Genomic DNA, 16,918 nt, shown 5'->3' with positions numbered 1-16,918 from the left:
ACACACACAAAAAAAATATCGTACAGACTTTTATGTGCAAAGTACAAAATTTGTTTACACCATATTAAACCACAAAAATATAAACATGGGCTATTTCCAGAGTCTTCACATACCCTAAAAGACATCTCATCAGTCTTTAAGAAATGGTTTGAACCACAAAGACGACCCTTAAATACCATGTTGTTTCTCTTTTTGTATTCATTTGTGAGCACATACCTTCATTACAGCTCATTATCACATGTAAATATGTTGGGAAAATGTTTTTGCAATGTTATGAGAAAGCACAGAGCGAATCAGGCTGTGCAGTTAAGTCTTTCCTGCCCTCTGCTGGAGAGGAATCGAGTCTGTACTCACACACAGTCACTGTTTTTCACAAGTTTAGTTTATTACATGTAAGAGACAGTCATTGGTGCTACTATGTGACTTCTTGATATGACAGTCTGGCACCTTATCAGTCAGTGAGGCAGTGTGGTGATCCTCATGCTCTGACTTGCAATGGGGTACGACACCATTGGGGTGGTGGCGTGACTCATGGTGATGCCAGGCAAGGGCTGTGTCATGGACACTGCCACTGGTGCCACAGACACAGCAACTGGTGCCATTGAAACAGGTGGTGCCATCCCTTGGGCAATGGTCTGTGCAAGGGCAGCTGAGAGGGGGGTGATCTCAGGATTGAGGTGGGGTGGGGGGGCTGTAGGTGGGGCAGCATTAGTTGGGGGAGCTGCAGGAGCACCGGTAGGTGCTACAAGGTCTTGTTGGGTCACGGGCCGGGGCTGCAGTCCTGCACTGCTCAGAGTGGTGTGTGTCTGGGCAATGCTGTGATTATAGGAACTCACTGCACCCACAGGGGGTGCCATGCTCTGCTCAGTTGGTGCAGGAGTGGAAGATAGGGTCATCACTTTGGCCTGGCTTCGGAATTGGGCATTCTGTTCCAGAAGAACCTCGTTTGTGGCAATTAGATTTGAAACCTGAGAAACACATGAGAATGAGTTATGAAAGGGGAAATGGCTATGGACTGAGACACTGCCACAAAATCCTATCAATATCAAAATTAAAGTATTCAGAGTGCAGAGCATAGAGGGAAGATAAAAGTTGAATCCACGTTAGATCTTTAATAACTCATAACACATACTAGCTTAAGTTTTTGTTCATAACACAGCTTATGTATCATAGCATTGGCCATTCTTTAAGATAGTGTGAAATGATTGTGTCCCAGATTTGTCTGACTTACAGTGATCCAATAAGTTATTTTACAATATTATATAGTAAAATATATAAATTTTATAAATAAAATAAAATTAGTTAACTTACGACAACAAAAAACAGTCAACCTTTTTTTCTTCAGAGGCACACCTCATACTCAAAGGGTTCATATTTGACATCAACCCGAGAACTACTGATTCCGTCTATGCTTTACTCGTAATACTTGCTCCAGGTCCTCTGCTGCTTTTGGTTGATTATGTGACTTCAACTGTTCTCATCTCTGATTAAAGATAAAGAAATTTGCAACCCAAAAGTGGCACGGCCTCTTATTTCCAAAATCATGATTTTTTCAGTTGCTGCCATGTTACAAATGTTATCAGACAAACTGAAAGCAGGTACTAATGCCTTGCAAGGTCTATGTCAATATGTTTTTTTTTTTTTTTATCAATTGGGATCAGTTTACATTTGTTCATAAATGTGACTTTGGGAGCAAATGATCCAATTGTTTAATCTAACCAAGAGCCAAAACTAGCTTATTTGCCACAAATAGAGAAACACCAAATTAAAGCCTTTTCTAAGTTGCACTTTTCATGGGGCTTTAACTTAAATATTTTGTACTGAACAGCTAATTACAGTGAAATTTGGCTATCCATTTTCACACCCTTATATATTTTTATCAGATATTAAAAAAATTCCAAATATATTACCAATACAGGAATTTGTTCAGATTCAATCTATATTAAGTGCTATTTACAAGCAGAGACTTACAACACCAGTACAATGACTATGTTTTGATTAGTTTCTAAATGATTTCACCATCTCTTGTTCTAACCTGCTTCTTTAACTCTTCCACCCTCTTCCTCAGCAGTGAATTCTCCTCCTCCAGGAACCTGCACTCCAAAGGCCTTGATGGCAAGGTGGCCTGAACCCCCAGCTCGTAGTGGCCTCCTCCACTCCCATCTGCCAGGCGCAGCCCTTCCAACCGCCGCCTCTTAAGCTGTAGAGCAGTGTGGTCCATAGAGGCCTCCAGAGAGCCAGCATCAAACAGCCCAATTTCCAGCAGAGGGTCATACACAGAGCCTGAGCTCCTGTCGTAACGCCGCTGACCTGCAGAAGTGATTGACAAACAACCACTCATCCCACCTCCACCCATTCCTCCTACTCCTGAGATACCTGGATCTCTGCACCCACCCAAGCTAGGGCAACCCATCCCCATGAGATTACTCCCACCTCCACCCCCACCTCCCACCAGCCCCTGCATTCCACCACAAGCACCTACTCCTCCACCACCTATTCCTCCTCCTGCATTCACCATTCCACTGGCACCTGGCCCCACAACACCACCCACCCCAACCCTGGCAGGCTCATATTCATAGTCCTTCTTGACATGTCGAAATTTGCATTTATTGCCCCTCTGGCACTCGCCTTTCAGAAAGTCTCTGCAGATAGGAACCTCACCACGACTATGTGGGAGATCCATGGGGGACAGGCCCAGTCGAGCTGCAACTTTTCCTCTTAGTCTGAGGGGTAGCTCTCCTGTTTTCTTGTAATAGTCCTCATCATCTTTAGATCCATGAACAAAGCGGCAGTTGGAGCGCATACACTCCTTGTTCTGGTGGTCATGGCAGAAGATGAATTCATTCTTTTGCACACCCAAGTCTGGCACTTCATTGAAGTCTGGGTGTCTGAAGCGGCAACGCTTCCCTCTTTTGCAGACATTGCGTATAAAGTCCCTGCAGACACCGTCTAATGCCAGTCCTGGCCCCCCACTCCCACCATTCCCACAGCTATTACCATTTCCAAGTGCCCCTCCTCCCCCCATGCTCCCAGAGCCAGACACGTTGCCTCCAACAGTTCCTCCTGAACCGCCTCGGCCCTCAGCCGTACCTCCTGCCAAACCAGACCCTGGTCCTCCTTCTTCAGTCAGACTACCAGCACTCCCACCACCACCTGACAGGTAGGAACTGTCCCGGTCAGGCATGGCGCTTGGCCCAGCGCAGAGGGAATATAGCACTCATGTGTGTGAGTTGGGCTGGCGTGACCAGGCAAATGTTTTCATGCACAGGCAGAAATGAGTAGCCTTTTTTTTCTTGAAGTAGTGTGATCAGCAATTTAAAGATCTGTAAGACAAAAATATAAACCAGGTTTAGCATTTAAAGTAAATACAAATATCAATTTAATAATACATTTTAACAGAACAAGAGAAAAACTGCAGGGTTTTCAAAAGTCACAAGCTGAATTTCAATAAAGGTACACACATCTACATAACAAAATAATCATCTTAATAAGCTACAGCCATGCCATTTTAAAATTTCAGTTCTATGTAATGCATTCCTAAACGTTCACTGAAACTAGTCCTGTTATTGATCTGCAGTTGGGTATTGCAGGGAACAGTTTGTAAACAATGTACAGCAGGTGTTTCGTTTCTGGGCGATCAGTAGACACTATCTTTTGGGTAAAAGTGCGAAAAAGTAACATTAATATTTATCTAAAGTATAGCTGAAATAACTTCAACGATTATCTGTTGGAAAACTAAACCCACTGTGTTGTCACATTTATCGAATAAGACAAGTTAAATCATAAAAGCTTGCAGCAAGTCTGTCTTGTTCAGTACCGTTTAGCTTGTTTTTTTGGCTAGTGAACATTTCTAGCTAATAGGCTAAGCTATGACGATCTAACCTGATGGAAACCAGGAGTAGGATCCAGGGTTCAAATGGAGTAACTCCCACGCTAAATCGCCTCCTCTTGATTCGCTGGAAATTAAACTGATTAATCTGCAAAGCTTGTGTTTTCTTTTGGCTATCCTTTGAGGGCCCTGTGCCGTTTACCACATTTCATGATACGGCCTCGTTTTCTTCTTTTGCGGTGTGTTTGTGATTGGTAAACATCAAATGAGCGTTCCGCCATCTACTGGTGTGGAATGTAACTGTTCTGTAACAATAGGATTGTTAATTAGTAGCGCCGTCCCAGGCAACAGTGTAAAAAGAACCCGACTGTTGCCAAGTTACACTCTCACCGGTTACAGCCAGCTAATCTCTGAAGCTTCTATGTGACAGTTATGATCGTCAGTTGACAATAAAACAAGTAAGCAAGTTGTGCTTTAACCGTACATCCTGTAGTTGATTTTGAAGACTACAGGACGGGATGAAACATGATCTATGGACTTAAGGGGGATCCCCTTTTATTTACCCCCTCGAGGGGGTAAATAAAATAAAAGAGACAGTTGTTTATCAATGATAATCGGCATTTTTAAATTTTCAAGAAGCTTACTTTGATACTTAATGACTGTTCTTGCTTACTTGCTGAATAAAAAAAATGAATCAATCAATTCCTGAACAATTTCATAGAATGTCTGAAGCGCCAAGACTTTAACTTGACGGTTCTTCATTATTTGTCTTCTTTTATTTACTTAATTCTGACAGTGTGCCACCAGTGTTCAACGCGTTCTACTGTTTTCTCTTGATCATAACAATCATACCCACCTGTATTATGTGTGGCAGCCTGCCCTCTTGTGGTCCTAAATGGCAACATGAACTGCAGTGGGCCCTGCTGCTTCACCGACAGATCAACTAATACACGGTATAAAAACACAAGAAACAAAATTGCTGAATTTCCGTTAGCTCAGACACAGGTTCCAACTGTAAAAAGAGATTGTTTTTGATATTTTGCACTTTTACAGCCTCAACCATATGGTCGACCTCGAACTTGTAATGTGAGTTAGAGCAAAACTAGCCGAACAACCCAAATAGCAGGTTGTCAGCTAAATATGTTAGCTATTTCCCTTATCTACCGTAGGCTTGCTGAGCTGACGTGTAACTTTTATATCTGTTTGAGCTGTCTAACCTCAAGGAAGCTGTATTTCCAGTCGAGTTCTTTGTTATGAAACGGTTCATTTCGAGTTCCTCATCTGTGCTCACGAAGACACCCAGCATGGCAGTTCAAGGTGTGCTCCTCTGGATGAAAGCCTGCGTGGTCCTGCAGCTCTGCTTATCTGAAATCCTCCCTGCTGCCGCTTCAGAGACAAGTAGAAACTACTACGAAACTCTCAATGTTGAGCCTACAGCAAGTGGCAGCCAGATAAAGAAGGCTTTCCGCAAACTGGCAGTTAAATACCACCCTGATAAGAACAAGAGTGTCGATGCAGAGAAGAGGTTCAGAGACATTGCTGAAGGTAAAGCACGTCCAGCAAACTAAAACTTTTTAATGTTTATGTCAATTACCGAAATTCCTTCATTTTTTTCTCTGTAGATTGGCTCCAGACTAAGAGCTTGTTTGGCAGGGTTCAACTGTATATTGAGTTTAGTGGTTTGTGGTGCTATTCATAATGATAAAAAAAGACACCATACATGAATGCAATGCCTTTTTAACAGCAACACTCATGTATTTAATTCACCAGGCCTATATCAATTCAGCTGTTCAGTACTGCATTGGAACACTTGACCTATTTAAACTCTGGTCTATCCCCTCCAGCCTACAAGGTGCTCTCTGACAAGGAGAAGAGGAGACTGTACGACAATGTGGGGCATGCGGCCTTCCAACAAGACAAGGAGGCTTCCTATAACCCTGAAGATGGACACGAGTCGAGCTTCCACTTCAGTTTTGCAGACTTCTTTCATGACTTTGATGAGAGTCCCTTTGTGGAGGAGAAGATGTTCCAATGGAGCTTCGACCAGAATGTGGAGGACGAGGGTGGTCCGTATGAGCAGTACACCTTTGAGGAACAGAGTTTCAGCTTTTATTATGAGGAAGGGGATGAAAATGAAGAAACACACTGTTACTAGCTGCTGCACTTTAACGGTTGCAATGGTTTAATTCATTCTCTTTTATAGATAATAAAGACACTGCTGTAAATGGATTACTTAGTTTCTGTCTTGTATTCTCCCTGTAAATATTCAGGTAAATAGACCTGTATTTGTTTTGTGTGAAAACCTGTGTTCATTGGTTGTTTACATGTTTATTAGGCTGCAAAGTTGACAGCTGCAAGGGGAGTTGATTGGGCCGTTGTGATAGTTTTCCCAAGTGGGTGTGTCCAAAACCCAAGTTACTCACTAACATATAAGTTTCACATCTTTTTCTCTGAGCCAGCACTTCACATTTGGCAACAGCCTTCCTTCACTTTTTACAGGACCAGTGTGCACTTTGACCCAAAGGAAATCCTGTGCCTGCTCAGCGGTTGGAGAGTGAGCTCTTCAAAGCCAACATTTAGACAAAAGATCCTCACAGCTTAATGCCTTTTTGGCTAGATAAAGTAGGATTTGAGCATTTTAGAAGGTGAAAAGGGGGATAGTTTGGGAACTGCGATCCAAAGAATGATGGTAAGTACTCACTTAAATGTTCTGTCTGCAAGCCTGTGATAATCATGTGACAGTTTTTACTCCAGGCATCTGTTGTTAAATCAACTCTTTTGTCATTTCCTTTGAGCTCAGTTTGCATACTTGAGGAAACCAGGATCTTGAATCAAATGCTTTAATACTTTTGCTGAACAAGTTGTCTTAATAGGCATATGTGATGCAACTAGTAGGGAATTGTAAGTTCCCTTAATATTGACCTTCAATACTGCCAACCTCATTCAATACCACAGGAAGAGGTAAACGAAGCTGCGCCTGCTCTGAGTCTTCATCCTCACAGCATCAAAGTTTCAGAGGTGCTAAAAGACGGGGACTCTATTACCTTCCTTGTTGTATCTCAAAAGGTGAGAAAACCTAAAACTGTCACCTATTATTTGCCGCAGGCCTTTGTTTACACATGATCTTGGTAAATACAGCCAACTAACAGGATCGGTCAGTTTGTTTATTTACCATTCAAATGACACTGTTGCAAAATGAATACATATGGATGTCATGTGTTTGTGTGTTCTAGGTGTCTGGGGAAGGGGAGCATCATGTGATCCGTACCTACAGTGACTTTGAGTGGCTCCAGTATCATCTTGTCACTCAGGAGGAGGATGCGCCAGGCATGGAGGGAGTCATAGTCAGTGCTTTGTTTAAGTTGCATTTCTGCAAAACCCCCCTCTTGTAAACACCTCCCAAAATTCCTGACCAAACAAGCACATATGAGCTAAAGCATATTTATCACTCAGCACAAATCTAGCATTGATAATGTTTTCACACCATCCATTTGAAGCATGCATGCTGCTTCTAGTTATTTTGTTTCTATATAACTGCTGATGTAAATTGCACTATTAACTCATGATAATGTAGAATTAAATGCTCTTTTGACTGTGTTTTTACATTACATACCAATAGTTGTGCTTGAAACATTGAGCAAATATAACTAGTCTTTAGCTTTCAAGAATGACCCTAACCCAATGGCTTAAAAACCTTTTTTCTTTTTAATCATGAAGCAAATATGGGCACTATATTTCTGCCAAATTTATATATTTTTTCACAGTGCTGAATGAATTAGATTGGAGCTTTGTGGTCTTGTGTTTTGATCAAAGATTTTCATGAAACAGTATCCCATCAGGAATACTTTTGTCACAATTTGATGACACTAGAATATCAGTCTTGTTGTGTGCATGTTCCAAATGAGCATTTAAGAAATATGTGAATAGGAACCATTAAAATGTGGCACCTTATTAGAAAACAATTAAAGCAATTTTACTGTCAACAATACTGTTTATATTTTGATATAACTTCTCTCTTCTCTCTTTACTCCTTGAACTTCTCTCTTCTCTCTTTACTCCTTGAAGTTCCCTCCTCTTCCTCAAAAGGCTCAGTCAAATGCATCTGCCAAAGCTTTGAGACAGCTTGGTAAGTACATCTAAAAAAGAAAATGTAGCTTTTTGTAAAGAGTCAGTATGATACCATGTGTCAAAGACAAACACAATGGTTTTCTTCTTTTTTTTCCTCACAGGTATCCTTGGTTTAGTGCAGTGGCAGCCGTACTGTAAAGGTCTGGAAATCTTCCTCCAGCAGGTTGCTGCACACAGCACACTCAGCAAAGTTGCCACTGTGGAACAGTTTCTGACCAGCTTAGATGTAAGTAGCCATCAATAAAAAGCTTTTACATTTATTTTTTTATTTTTTCCAAATCTACATTTTTACACCAGCATGAGGCACAAGTAGTTGTTTGGTAAAAGCTGATGGTTAAACACTTCAGAAAAAAGGGACCAGCATGATATAACAGTTATTACATCATGCCAAGTTTTTAGCTCTTGTCATCATTTCATCCAATATATGTTAAATGTATGTGAGATGTAATGCAATAATGTAATAAACATTCAAACTACTGCAAATGTTATAAAGGTTGTGCAAAACCACCACAGAGACAAATATAACAATAAAGCAACCTGCAAAGCCTTTGTTGTGGGAAGGTGCTGTGAATATCCCTGCTGACAGAGTGTTGTCTTTAACACAACAGAGTGAATCAGTTGCTGAATGAGTCATGCACCAGATACAAGGCTGATAGTTTGAGTGGAACACGATTCTATAACATGTGCTTGTCTTAGAGAAGAGAAAGGATATTTAAGTGATATCACAAAGAAACATTTTATCCTTATTCTGAGTTTATTATAAACACAGGTATGCAGGCACAGACATATAGTTTCATATAGAGAGTCAGTATTTATTCTAAAAACTGTGAGCCCATGAAGGAATAATTTTGTGATGGTATACTGAGTTTGTTTCATATATACAGTTAAGGAACAAAGTACAATGTTGAGAATAAATGTTACCATTAGATCAGAGTTAGCTTTAAGTTAGTTTGCATCTACAGTATCTTGGCAAGTCACAATTAGTGTTAGTTTTATGTTCTTGTAAGTATCTTGTTTTCTTAACTCTTTGTTCTCTGGCCTCTAGGCTCCCCTCTCATGTTGAGATGGTTTCATGCACAGTGTTTACTTTGCTAAAACAGTATTTACTTTTAAAACACCCAGGCTTGTTTGTGCTTTATGTGTGCAGCCCCCAGGCAAACAGAGACTGAGCAGAAGCATTTTCAGCCGGCTGAGTCACGCTGTGGCAGAAAGAAGGAGAGAAGGCCATAAGGTAGCCAACAGAGGCACATAAAACAGATTTCACAACATCTGCACCAGTATGTGAGGTCTCATTGTCATACTGTTTCCACAGGATGTAGATGAGTTCTTTCAGACTGAACGTGATCATAACATTCTCCTGGCAGAATGTACCAAGGCTGCGGTCCAGGTGAGCCAGTCAACAGTTTTTGTTTTTTCCCTTGGTAGGTTAAACTTGAAGCTAATAGAATTATACTTTTCTTGTAGAGCTTCCTGGATTTGGTGCTGACTGAGCAAAGTAAGGAGACTTTGCTGTTTTTGTTGAAAAGTTAAAAAGAACACACCGGGGATGCTCCCCAGCTTTTGTTATTTGGGACCTTGATGTTAATAGGAGAGCTGCAGTTCTGCAGCAAAAGTCTGAACATCTTGGAAAACTGTCTTTATCTCTGTCTGATGTTAGTGTGAGCTCCTTTTCCATTTGTTTGCAGAACTAGCAGTGGCCTACGGGCACTTCTCAGCTGCCCTGCAAGTCTTTGTGGAACCAGGGGATGATCCGGACAAACAGGCCTTTACTAAGTGAGTCAAAAATAACATCAGTCACATGCAAACATCACATGAAGTAAAAGTAATTGCCTCTGAAAAGTGCACCTAAAAGAATGTAATAGGTTAGCAAACAGAGGAGCTGGCACACTGAAAATACTTTCTTTTCACAGGACTTGTGTGAAATTATCTGAAGTCTTTGACTCTATGAAGGTAGGTCTGTGCTCTTCAATGACACAAGAAGCATCAAAGAAAATTTGCCATTGCTTTTCAAATAAACTGCGGATTATTTCCTCTGTGTGTTCTGTGTGTGTTCAGAAAAGTATGACAAATGTGTATGAGAATAATGTCAACACCATTGGTCTCGGCTTGGATGTGGATTCACGCTACCAGGAGGCTGAAAAGGTGCATCTTCAAGTGCTTCTCTACTATTTCTCTACAGAAATGTGATAATGTTAAAGCTTGCTCCTGTGTTTGACATGTTTAAAATTTCACATTTAGGAAATGCTCTTCAAAAGGACCTGTAAACTGGTGAACATGGAGCAGGCCAGAAGAAATGCAGAAAAGGCTAAACCAGCCAAAAAAGAAGCTGTGAGTGTTTGAACCACAGTATCACTATTTGTACTTACCATGTTGGGACCAGCAGGTGTCAGTATTGTACTAAAGTCCAGAGAGTAGATCAGTCACACAAAAACTGATACAAGACAACATTATGGTTGAACATTTTCCAACCATTGTTTATGTTTTCATGAGCTTTTTTGTTTTACACTCCATTTTTTAAATTAATCATCAGCAATAGTTTGATTATCTAATTAGAGTGAGTGCATGTTTTTTGTCCTTGCAATTTTCATCCAAATAAACTGTGAGATTGAAAAGAGTCATGTGATGTCCCATGCTGCCACCTGCTGGTCAAAAACAATCACAGCAAAAAAGTTTGTCTTAATAACTTCTTAAGTTCTCTGCAAATGCAATCAAAGCCATTATCTTAATGTCTTTCATTTATAGATTTAACAAATTTGTTTATTTAAATTGACCTTAATAAAAGCCTTGCTGATAAGAAGTCAGAAGCAGATTAAAAAATATTTGTCTATTTGATCTAAGTGATACAAAGTTAACACTGATAATGACCTCAGTCTTCTCATAATATTACTCAGATGGAGGAGGCTAAGCATGCAGCAGAGGATTCATTTGATCGGATCAGTGAAGTGGCCAGAGTGGAGGTAAAACATTTCACATCTACAGTATCTCCAGTAAATTGTGTCTGTGCTCTGACTGACATATGTATTTTCCTTTGAAGATCAAACACCTCCATGCCGTGCGTCTGGAGATTTTGCAGAAGTCCCTGATTCACTGGTGTGAAAAGCAGCTTGAAACAGCCAAAGAAACTGCTGAGCTGTTCGAGCAGCACCTGCAAGCCTTTAAAGAGCTGGCCGAGTGACCCCAGCTGCTCACTTTCACTGACGTGTCTCCTTGTGTCTTAACATAATACTGAATGTTAATCAGACCATGTTTTGCTGTAGTAGTCTGATTCTATGTTGGAATCCAGTTGAAAATGAAAAAAAAAAATCCTTATCATATTTTCACCTTGTCCTCATACCAATAAAGTCTAATTAGAGGTGATGCTGTTGATTTCATAGCTATGAACTTGAACCAAGAAAATTGCGTATGTGTGTGTGTGTGTGTGTGTGTGTGTGTGTGTGTGTGTGTGTGTGTGTGTGTGTGTGTGTGTGTGTGTGTGTGTGTGTGTGTGTGTGTGTGTGTGTGTGTGTGTCTGTGTGTGTGTCTGTGTGTGTGTGTGTGTTCTATACTATGCTTGTACATTTTCGCTGAGAGTTGTTTTGTGCAGCTCTCAGGCTGCTACACCAGCCAGGGTCACACAAAGTAAAGTGTGATGAATTGATTTCCACAGTACCTGCCTGCCTTTGTGTGTGTTTCTCACTACTGGATCATTAATCAGTATGTTTGACTGGTACTCCAAGGACATGGCTGCAAGGACACTCTGCCTCTCTATTCAGCTATTAAAACTACTCCAGCTTTTTGAATATTTGTTAATCAACTCTCTTACAGCTGTTCTGTTTTTCATTAGATATTATATGAGGTCTGCTTAAAACTATGACTCAGGTATCTGAGATTTCCTTGACAGTAACACGATGTCATTCTCTTCTCTGCCTGCTGCAGACTGTAGGTCTATACCTCAGCACTGCTGAGCTCTTTATTTCATGTGCTTCAGTCTGTGATCTGTCTGTTGGGTGAATAAGGAGGATTGGTTCCCATTTAGGGAAATGTGTAAGAGAGGGATACATTTTTGGTTTCATGTGAAGAAAGTGGAGAGCAGGATTGGTTTATTACAATATAAGGGTAGATCACAGGCAATCATTTCAACTCTGTGTTTGTTATCCACTAAAATGAATAAACTTAACATGGTGTGTTCTTTCTTACAATAAAGTTTACCTACAGTCTGTATAAGACAATGCATACTGTCCCTCTGTTCAGAAACATCCACTTTTGGTTTTGTTCCCTGTCATAATATCTAAATCTGTTTAACCCTTCTTCATGTCGCACCTTCTGCTCTTTCTTAAATAGAGTTGCACAAGGTCAACTGGTCTGTGTAATTTTCATCTTGCACATTTAATCAGCCAAGAACCAGACATATGTAATGGTCTCCTCCATGTACAGTTCAGATAAGATCTTTATTGTCACTGGAAGGTAAATATGATCTGCAGAGGCGGATACACAAAAGTAGATAAACAGACACGGGACAGTGCAACACAACCTGATGAAATACAACCATTATAAAGAAAGTCACTTTTCATTTAAAAAGTTCCTATTGAATGGTATAAATAGATAGATATGATAAATATAAAGTCTAATAGCGCTGCTTAAATGTGCAATTAAGGGTTTAAAGAAGATAAAGAGCATTGATTGCACAAGGAACACAAGAAAATTTGTATCTGTTTGTCTTAGCCCTGGGCGGTCAGTAACTCCAACATAAAAGGAGAAGAACAAAGTTTTCAAAGACAGGAAAGACAGAGCTGGAGAAGACAGACTTTGCTTTCCTTACAACTTGTGAAAGCTGTATTGACAATACTGGAAAGATGATTTTTGTTTTGAATAGAAAGGTTACCGTACCATGAGATGTAGCCAAAGGTTTAAATTGACTCAAGAGTGATCAGTTAAATGAAACCATCATTGTCTTCTCCACATTAAAAGTGAAAGCAATCTCTAAAGGCCCTTTTTGCAGATTGAATCTGTTATCATCATGATTTAAGCTGATTGGAGCAGGGGTTTGTATGTCTCATAATAAAAAAAAAAAAAAAGCTTTGGATCCAGATCCCCGGCTATTGCCTGGTTTTTAGTTTTTAGATTCAGGTTCAGGTTTACTGCCAGGAAAGGTGTACGAAAACCAATTATTTGTCTTTGCGTAGTAAACAGACTTAATCTTGGTACAGACTCATCCCTGTCAGAGGCGAGTTCAATGAAGATGGGCCTGTTGAACTTCAGGAGCTTTACGGGCTGATGACTGGAGGTGCAGCTGGTGGTGTACAGAGAAAATCAATGTCATAATCAAATGGAAAATCCATACAATTGGATCAACTACCGAATGAATCCATTTGTTACATGTCAACCCCCACAACCACCCACACAGGCCTGGGAGCAATCTTTTAATAACCAAAATTCTCAACATATTCTTTATGATCCTGCCTAGACTTCAAATTATCCCAGAGCGATAACCGCATAAAATGAGGGCATATATGAGAAAAAGAAGAAATACCAACTCATAATCACCAAAAACAAACCAGCTCTATTCAAAATGATGTAAGCTTTGATAGAGGAAACTAAACCTTTACTGAGCAGCTGAAAAGACATCAAGCTTTTTGGTAGACCATGAAAGCGTTAATTAGCAGAAAATTATATGGAAAATAGCCTGGATAAAAAAATAAATCTGCCATATTTTGTGGTACTGAGAAATGCCTTCCAACAAGACCAAACACTGACTAAACCACTCAATATCTGCTGTGATCAGATAATGAATCAGCACAGAAAACTGGACCCTCCATATCTGAGAGACAGGAAATTTGGCAGAATAACTTCCTTACCTCAAATAATGAGCCCAAATAAAAATTAGATTTCTCACATGAGTGTATATCTAATTACAAAATTAGCTTCTCTGCCTGAAAATATCAGTCATGTTACAAAAGGAGCTAGTTTATAACAGAGTGACCCAACTTACTAAAGCTACCAGACAATGAAATACCTTACCTGAGAGAAAAAAACTACCTGACTGAAAAAGCTTTCTCAGATCATAAGTTTTCTTATCCACAAAATGATCTGCCAGTTAAAACTAAACTAAACTATATGGGAGAATAAGCTATCTAACAGAATATGCAACCTTACATGACACATCTAAGTGAAAATTCAGACTTATTGACGGAATGGCTGCGCTAACAATAAGAGATACCTGCATGACAAAATTAGGGCTATAAAAAAAGAAAAAAAAAACACAACATCACAGGAAGAACTACCTTTTGTGCAGGACTGAGGTAATGCACATCGGCACTTGGCTCACTCTGTTGGATAGGGCAATTTATTCTGTCAGCTCACTCTGTCAAGTGAGGTGTTGTGGCGTACCTTCTTCATGTGACAACAGGCTGTAAATATACAGTCACCCATAAACAAAATTCTCAAACATAATAGTGATAAACTCATGTGAGGACACAGTTGCTCAATAGGATTCAACCAATAAAAGCACAGAATGTGAAGCTGTTCCCTCAACCCTCACTTCAGGTATAAACTATGAAAAGCAGTAACTTAGTCCTGCTCAGCAGACACTATTCAGTCTTTTTTTAACTTAGCTCTGTGATGGGGTCGGCCACATTGATGAGGTGTTTGAATTATTCTGCCAAAGGCGGAAAAATATGGCCATTTAATCATCACTTTGAATCATATAGATTAAAATATGCCAAATCTAGAAGTAAACTCTGCAATCAAAAAACTAAAAGAAGCCACCAAGTTAAGAAGATGGTAGACTATGTACAAATAAATGTACTTTGCTGACTATGCAGCACTGTACACTGCCAACCAGAAGTCCAGCATTTTATCCATCCACCCATCCATTCACCCATCTATTCATCTATTCACTATCTATGCCGATGCAGGGGCTGGAGCCTAACCCAGCTGTTATGGAGTTTGTTGGTTTTAATGTGCATAGTAAAAGTAAAATGAAAAATCTGTGAGAAGCATTTCTGTTATCCCAAGGTTTAATATCTCTCACAATGTCTCTATATATAGGCTCATAAATAAAATGCATTACACTGTACTTACAGTAACTAGTACAAAATGAACAGTGTGAGTTTTGTTACAATATTCAAAACATTGCAACATTATTCTTTAAGTCTTTTTTATGGTTGGGATGCTTTCACCCATGCTGCTTTGCACCACATTGTCGTTTCTATTGGCCTTTCGGATCTGCAGCAGCAATTGACTCTCAAGGTGAGTGCACATAGGCATACTCAATGAGCACACACACTCACACTCATACATACAAATAACATTTCTTCTCAGTTACCAAGAGTGTGACCCTCATCATGGACCCAGGGCTCATGGTACTGCTCAGTTTGTACAGCTGAGTGTTTAGGTGCTCAACACAGTGAAAAAAAATGCACTCAAGGCTGATGAGCTAAAGTAGCTCATTAATGGTGGAAAAGCAGCACTCAGCACTGTGGCCTTTGGCCTGACAGGGAGATCACTTTGTCAAAGTGAAGTAAAGGCAGTAGCTCATCTGCGCACACAGCCTGACAGGGCCTTATGACTCAGCCATCCCAATAGAGCTACACTTCACTGTGTGGACAAGTATGACAATTTGTAGGAGAACGAAAATATGTACAAGCAGATGAAAAAAAAGAGAGTTTACACAGGAGATGTTTTATGATCCTTCGGTTATTCTTCTTGTGTCATGAATCGTGTCAGATTGTTATGGCATTTTTGAATTTTGATAAATCTTTATATTTGACATTGACACAGTTTTCACAATTACGTCAATACAGCAGAAAAAAATGCAGTCTTATCTGATGTTATCATTACCTCCACCAAGGAGGTTATGTTTTTGGGAGAGTTTGTCTGTCTGTCTGTCTGTCTGTCTGTTTGTTTGTTTGTTTGTTTGTTTGTTTGTTTGTTAGTTTGTTAGTTTGTTTGTTTGTTTGTCTGTGAACAATATAACTCAGAAAGTAAGAAACAGATCTCGATGAAATTTTCAGGAAATGTTCAAAATGATATAAAGTAGAACTGATTAAATTTTGGAGTTGATCCGGATCACCGTCTGAATACTGGATTTTTTTATAAGGATTCTTTATTATTGTGAGATAGGGCCGTTTTCACCATATGTATATATAACTCCATGATAAATGGTTAGATTGATTTACAAAACAATACAAGACAAGGTCACCATAACTTCTTACAGGTGTAAAAATACGATCAGATCCTGGCAATATTCTGGATACTAACATCCGGAATATGAAATATGCACCGGGTCATCATAATTTTTAACACTGTCAGGTAACAAATTATCATACAAACCTGCAACTAACAGCAAATAGTAGAAGACAGTCTGCTGAAAGGGAGTATAACATTAAAGTAGGACCAAAGTGTTGCGTGACAATCACAATATGCTTGGCTGAGGTCTGCGCTCTCTGAGTGCTTCTCTAGTTTAAACTGTGATATTTGAATGCTAAAGGAAGTCCCTCTCTTAGTTTTTTAGTTTATAAAAACTGTATCTCATGAACTAATGATGAAGAATCTAATGTGAAGTAATGAGAGGCTGTTTGATTATTGAATTTCTATAGAAACAAACAGGCATGTGATGATAGTGAAATGGAAAAAATCCTGTCTCTTCCTTCTTGACTTTTACCTCCTTCAAAAGTCAACACTGCCAGACTTCATCTTCACAGCTTTCTTTGATATATTTGAGGATCTCTAACTCCTGGGAAGATGTAAGAACAACTGGGAGTACAAAATGCTAATATGAAAGTGTCTCTGTCTTCTTCCAGCTCTTCAAGCTAGGCTTGACATCTCTGCCAATTACTACAGGTCCTGAAATGAAAGGGGGAAAAAAACAGACTGAAGAGCCTTAATCCTGAATTCGCTTGTGTGATGCTTCTTTCGTGAGGTCCACGGCCTGGCTGTGCTCAGTCACAATTTGATGAGTGTGTTGCTGCAGTGGAGTTGAGT

General features: G+C 39.8%; 3 protein-coding genes across 4 annotated transcripts; 2 read left to right on the top strand and 1 right to left on the bottom strand.

Annotated features, from left to right (window-relative positions):
• Positions 1-44: 44 nt before the first annotated feature.
• On the bottom strand, positions 45-4,764 carry zc3h10 (zinc finger CCCH-type containing 10). 2 transcript variants are annotated; one of them, XM_074680074.1, is made up of 3 exons: positions 4,686-4,764; positions 2,036-3,323; positions 45-968 (listed from the first exon to the last, which is right to left on the bottom strand). In XM_074680074.1, the coding sequence occupies exons 2-3, from the start codon at positions 3,182-3,184 to the stop codon at positions 456-458; spliced, it is 1,662 nt and encodes a 553-aa protein (XP_074536175.1). In that variant the 5' UTR covers positions 3,185-3,323; positions 4,686-4,764; the 3' UTR covers positions 45-455. The 2 variants fall into 2 exon arrangements, with proteins under 2 accessions (XP_074536175.1, XP_074536167.1); XM_074680066.1 differs by lacking the exon at positions 4,686-4,764 and adding an exon at positions 3,883-4,083.
• On the top strand, positions 4,716-6,052 carry LOC141798243 (chaperone protein DnaJ). The gene is made up of 3 exons (XM_074680087.1): positions 4,716-4,782; positions 4,883-5,374; positions 5,674-6,052. Exons 2-3 carry the CDS (start codon positions 5,083-5,085, stop codon positions 5,982-5,984), a joined length of 603 nt encoding a protein of 200 aa, XP_074536188.1. The 5' UTR covers positions 4,716-4,782; positions 4,883-5,082; the 3' UTR covers positions 5,985-6,052.
• A 281-nt stretch (positions 6,053-6,333) lies between these two features.
• Positions 6,334-12,058, top strand: LOC141795177 (sorting nexin-32). Its single transcript, XM_074675976.1, has 14 exons — positions 6,334-6,518; positions 6,785-6,895; positions 7,063-7,173; positions 7,895-7,955; positions 8,059-8,183; positions 9,105-9,188; positions 9,270-9,344; positions 9,422-9,452; positions 9,643-9,730; positions 9,868-9,907; positions 10,013-10,099; positions 10,196-10,285; positions 10,849-10,914; positions 10,992-12,058. The coding sequence occupies exons 1-14, from the start codon at positions 6,513-6,515 to the stop codon at positions 11,130-11,132; spliced, it is 1,116 nt and encodes a 371-aa protein (XP_074532077.1). The 5' UTR covers positions 6,334-6,512; the 3' UTR covers positions 11,133-12,058.
• Positions 12,059-16,918: the final 4,860 nt, after the last annotated feature.

The sequence above is a fragment of the Halichoeres trimaculatus genome, unplaced genomic scaffold, assembly GCF_033239565.1.
Source record: "Halichoeres trimaculatus isolate MK-OKI-2021-1 unplaced genomic scaffold, fHalTri1.1 fHalTri1_scaffold_1, whole genome shotgun sequence".
Classification (NCBI taxonomy): Eukaryota; Metazoa; Chordata; class Actinopteri; order Labriformes; family Labridae; genus Halichoeres; species Halichoeres trimaculatus.
This window is presented reverse-complemented; position numbering and strand designations above follow the sequence as displayed.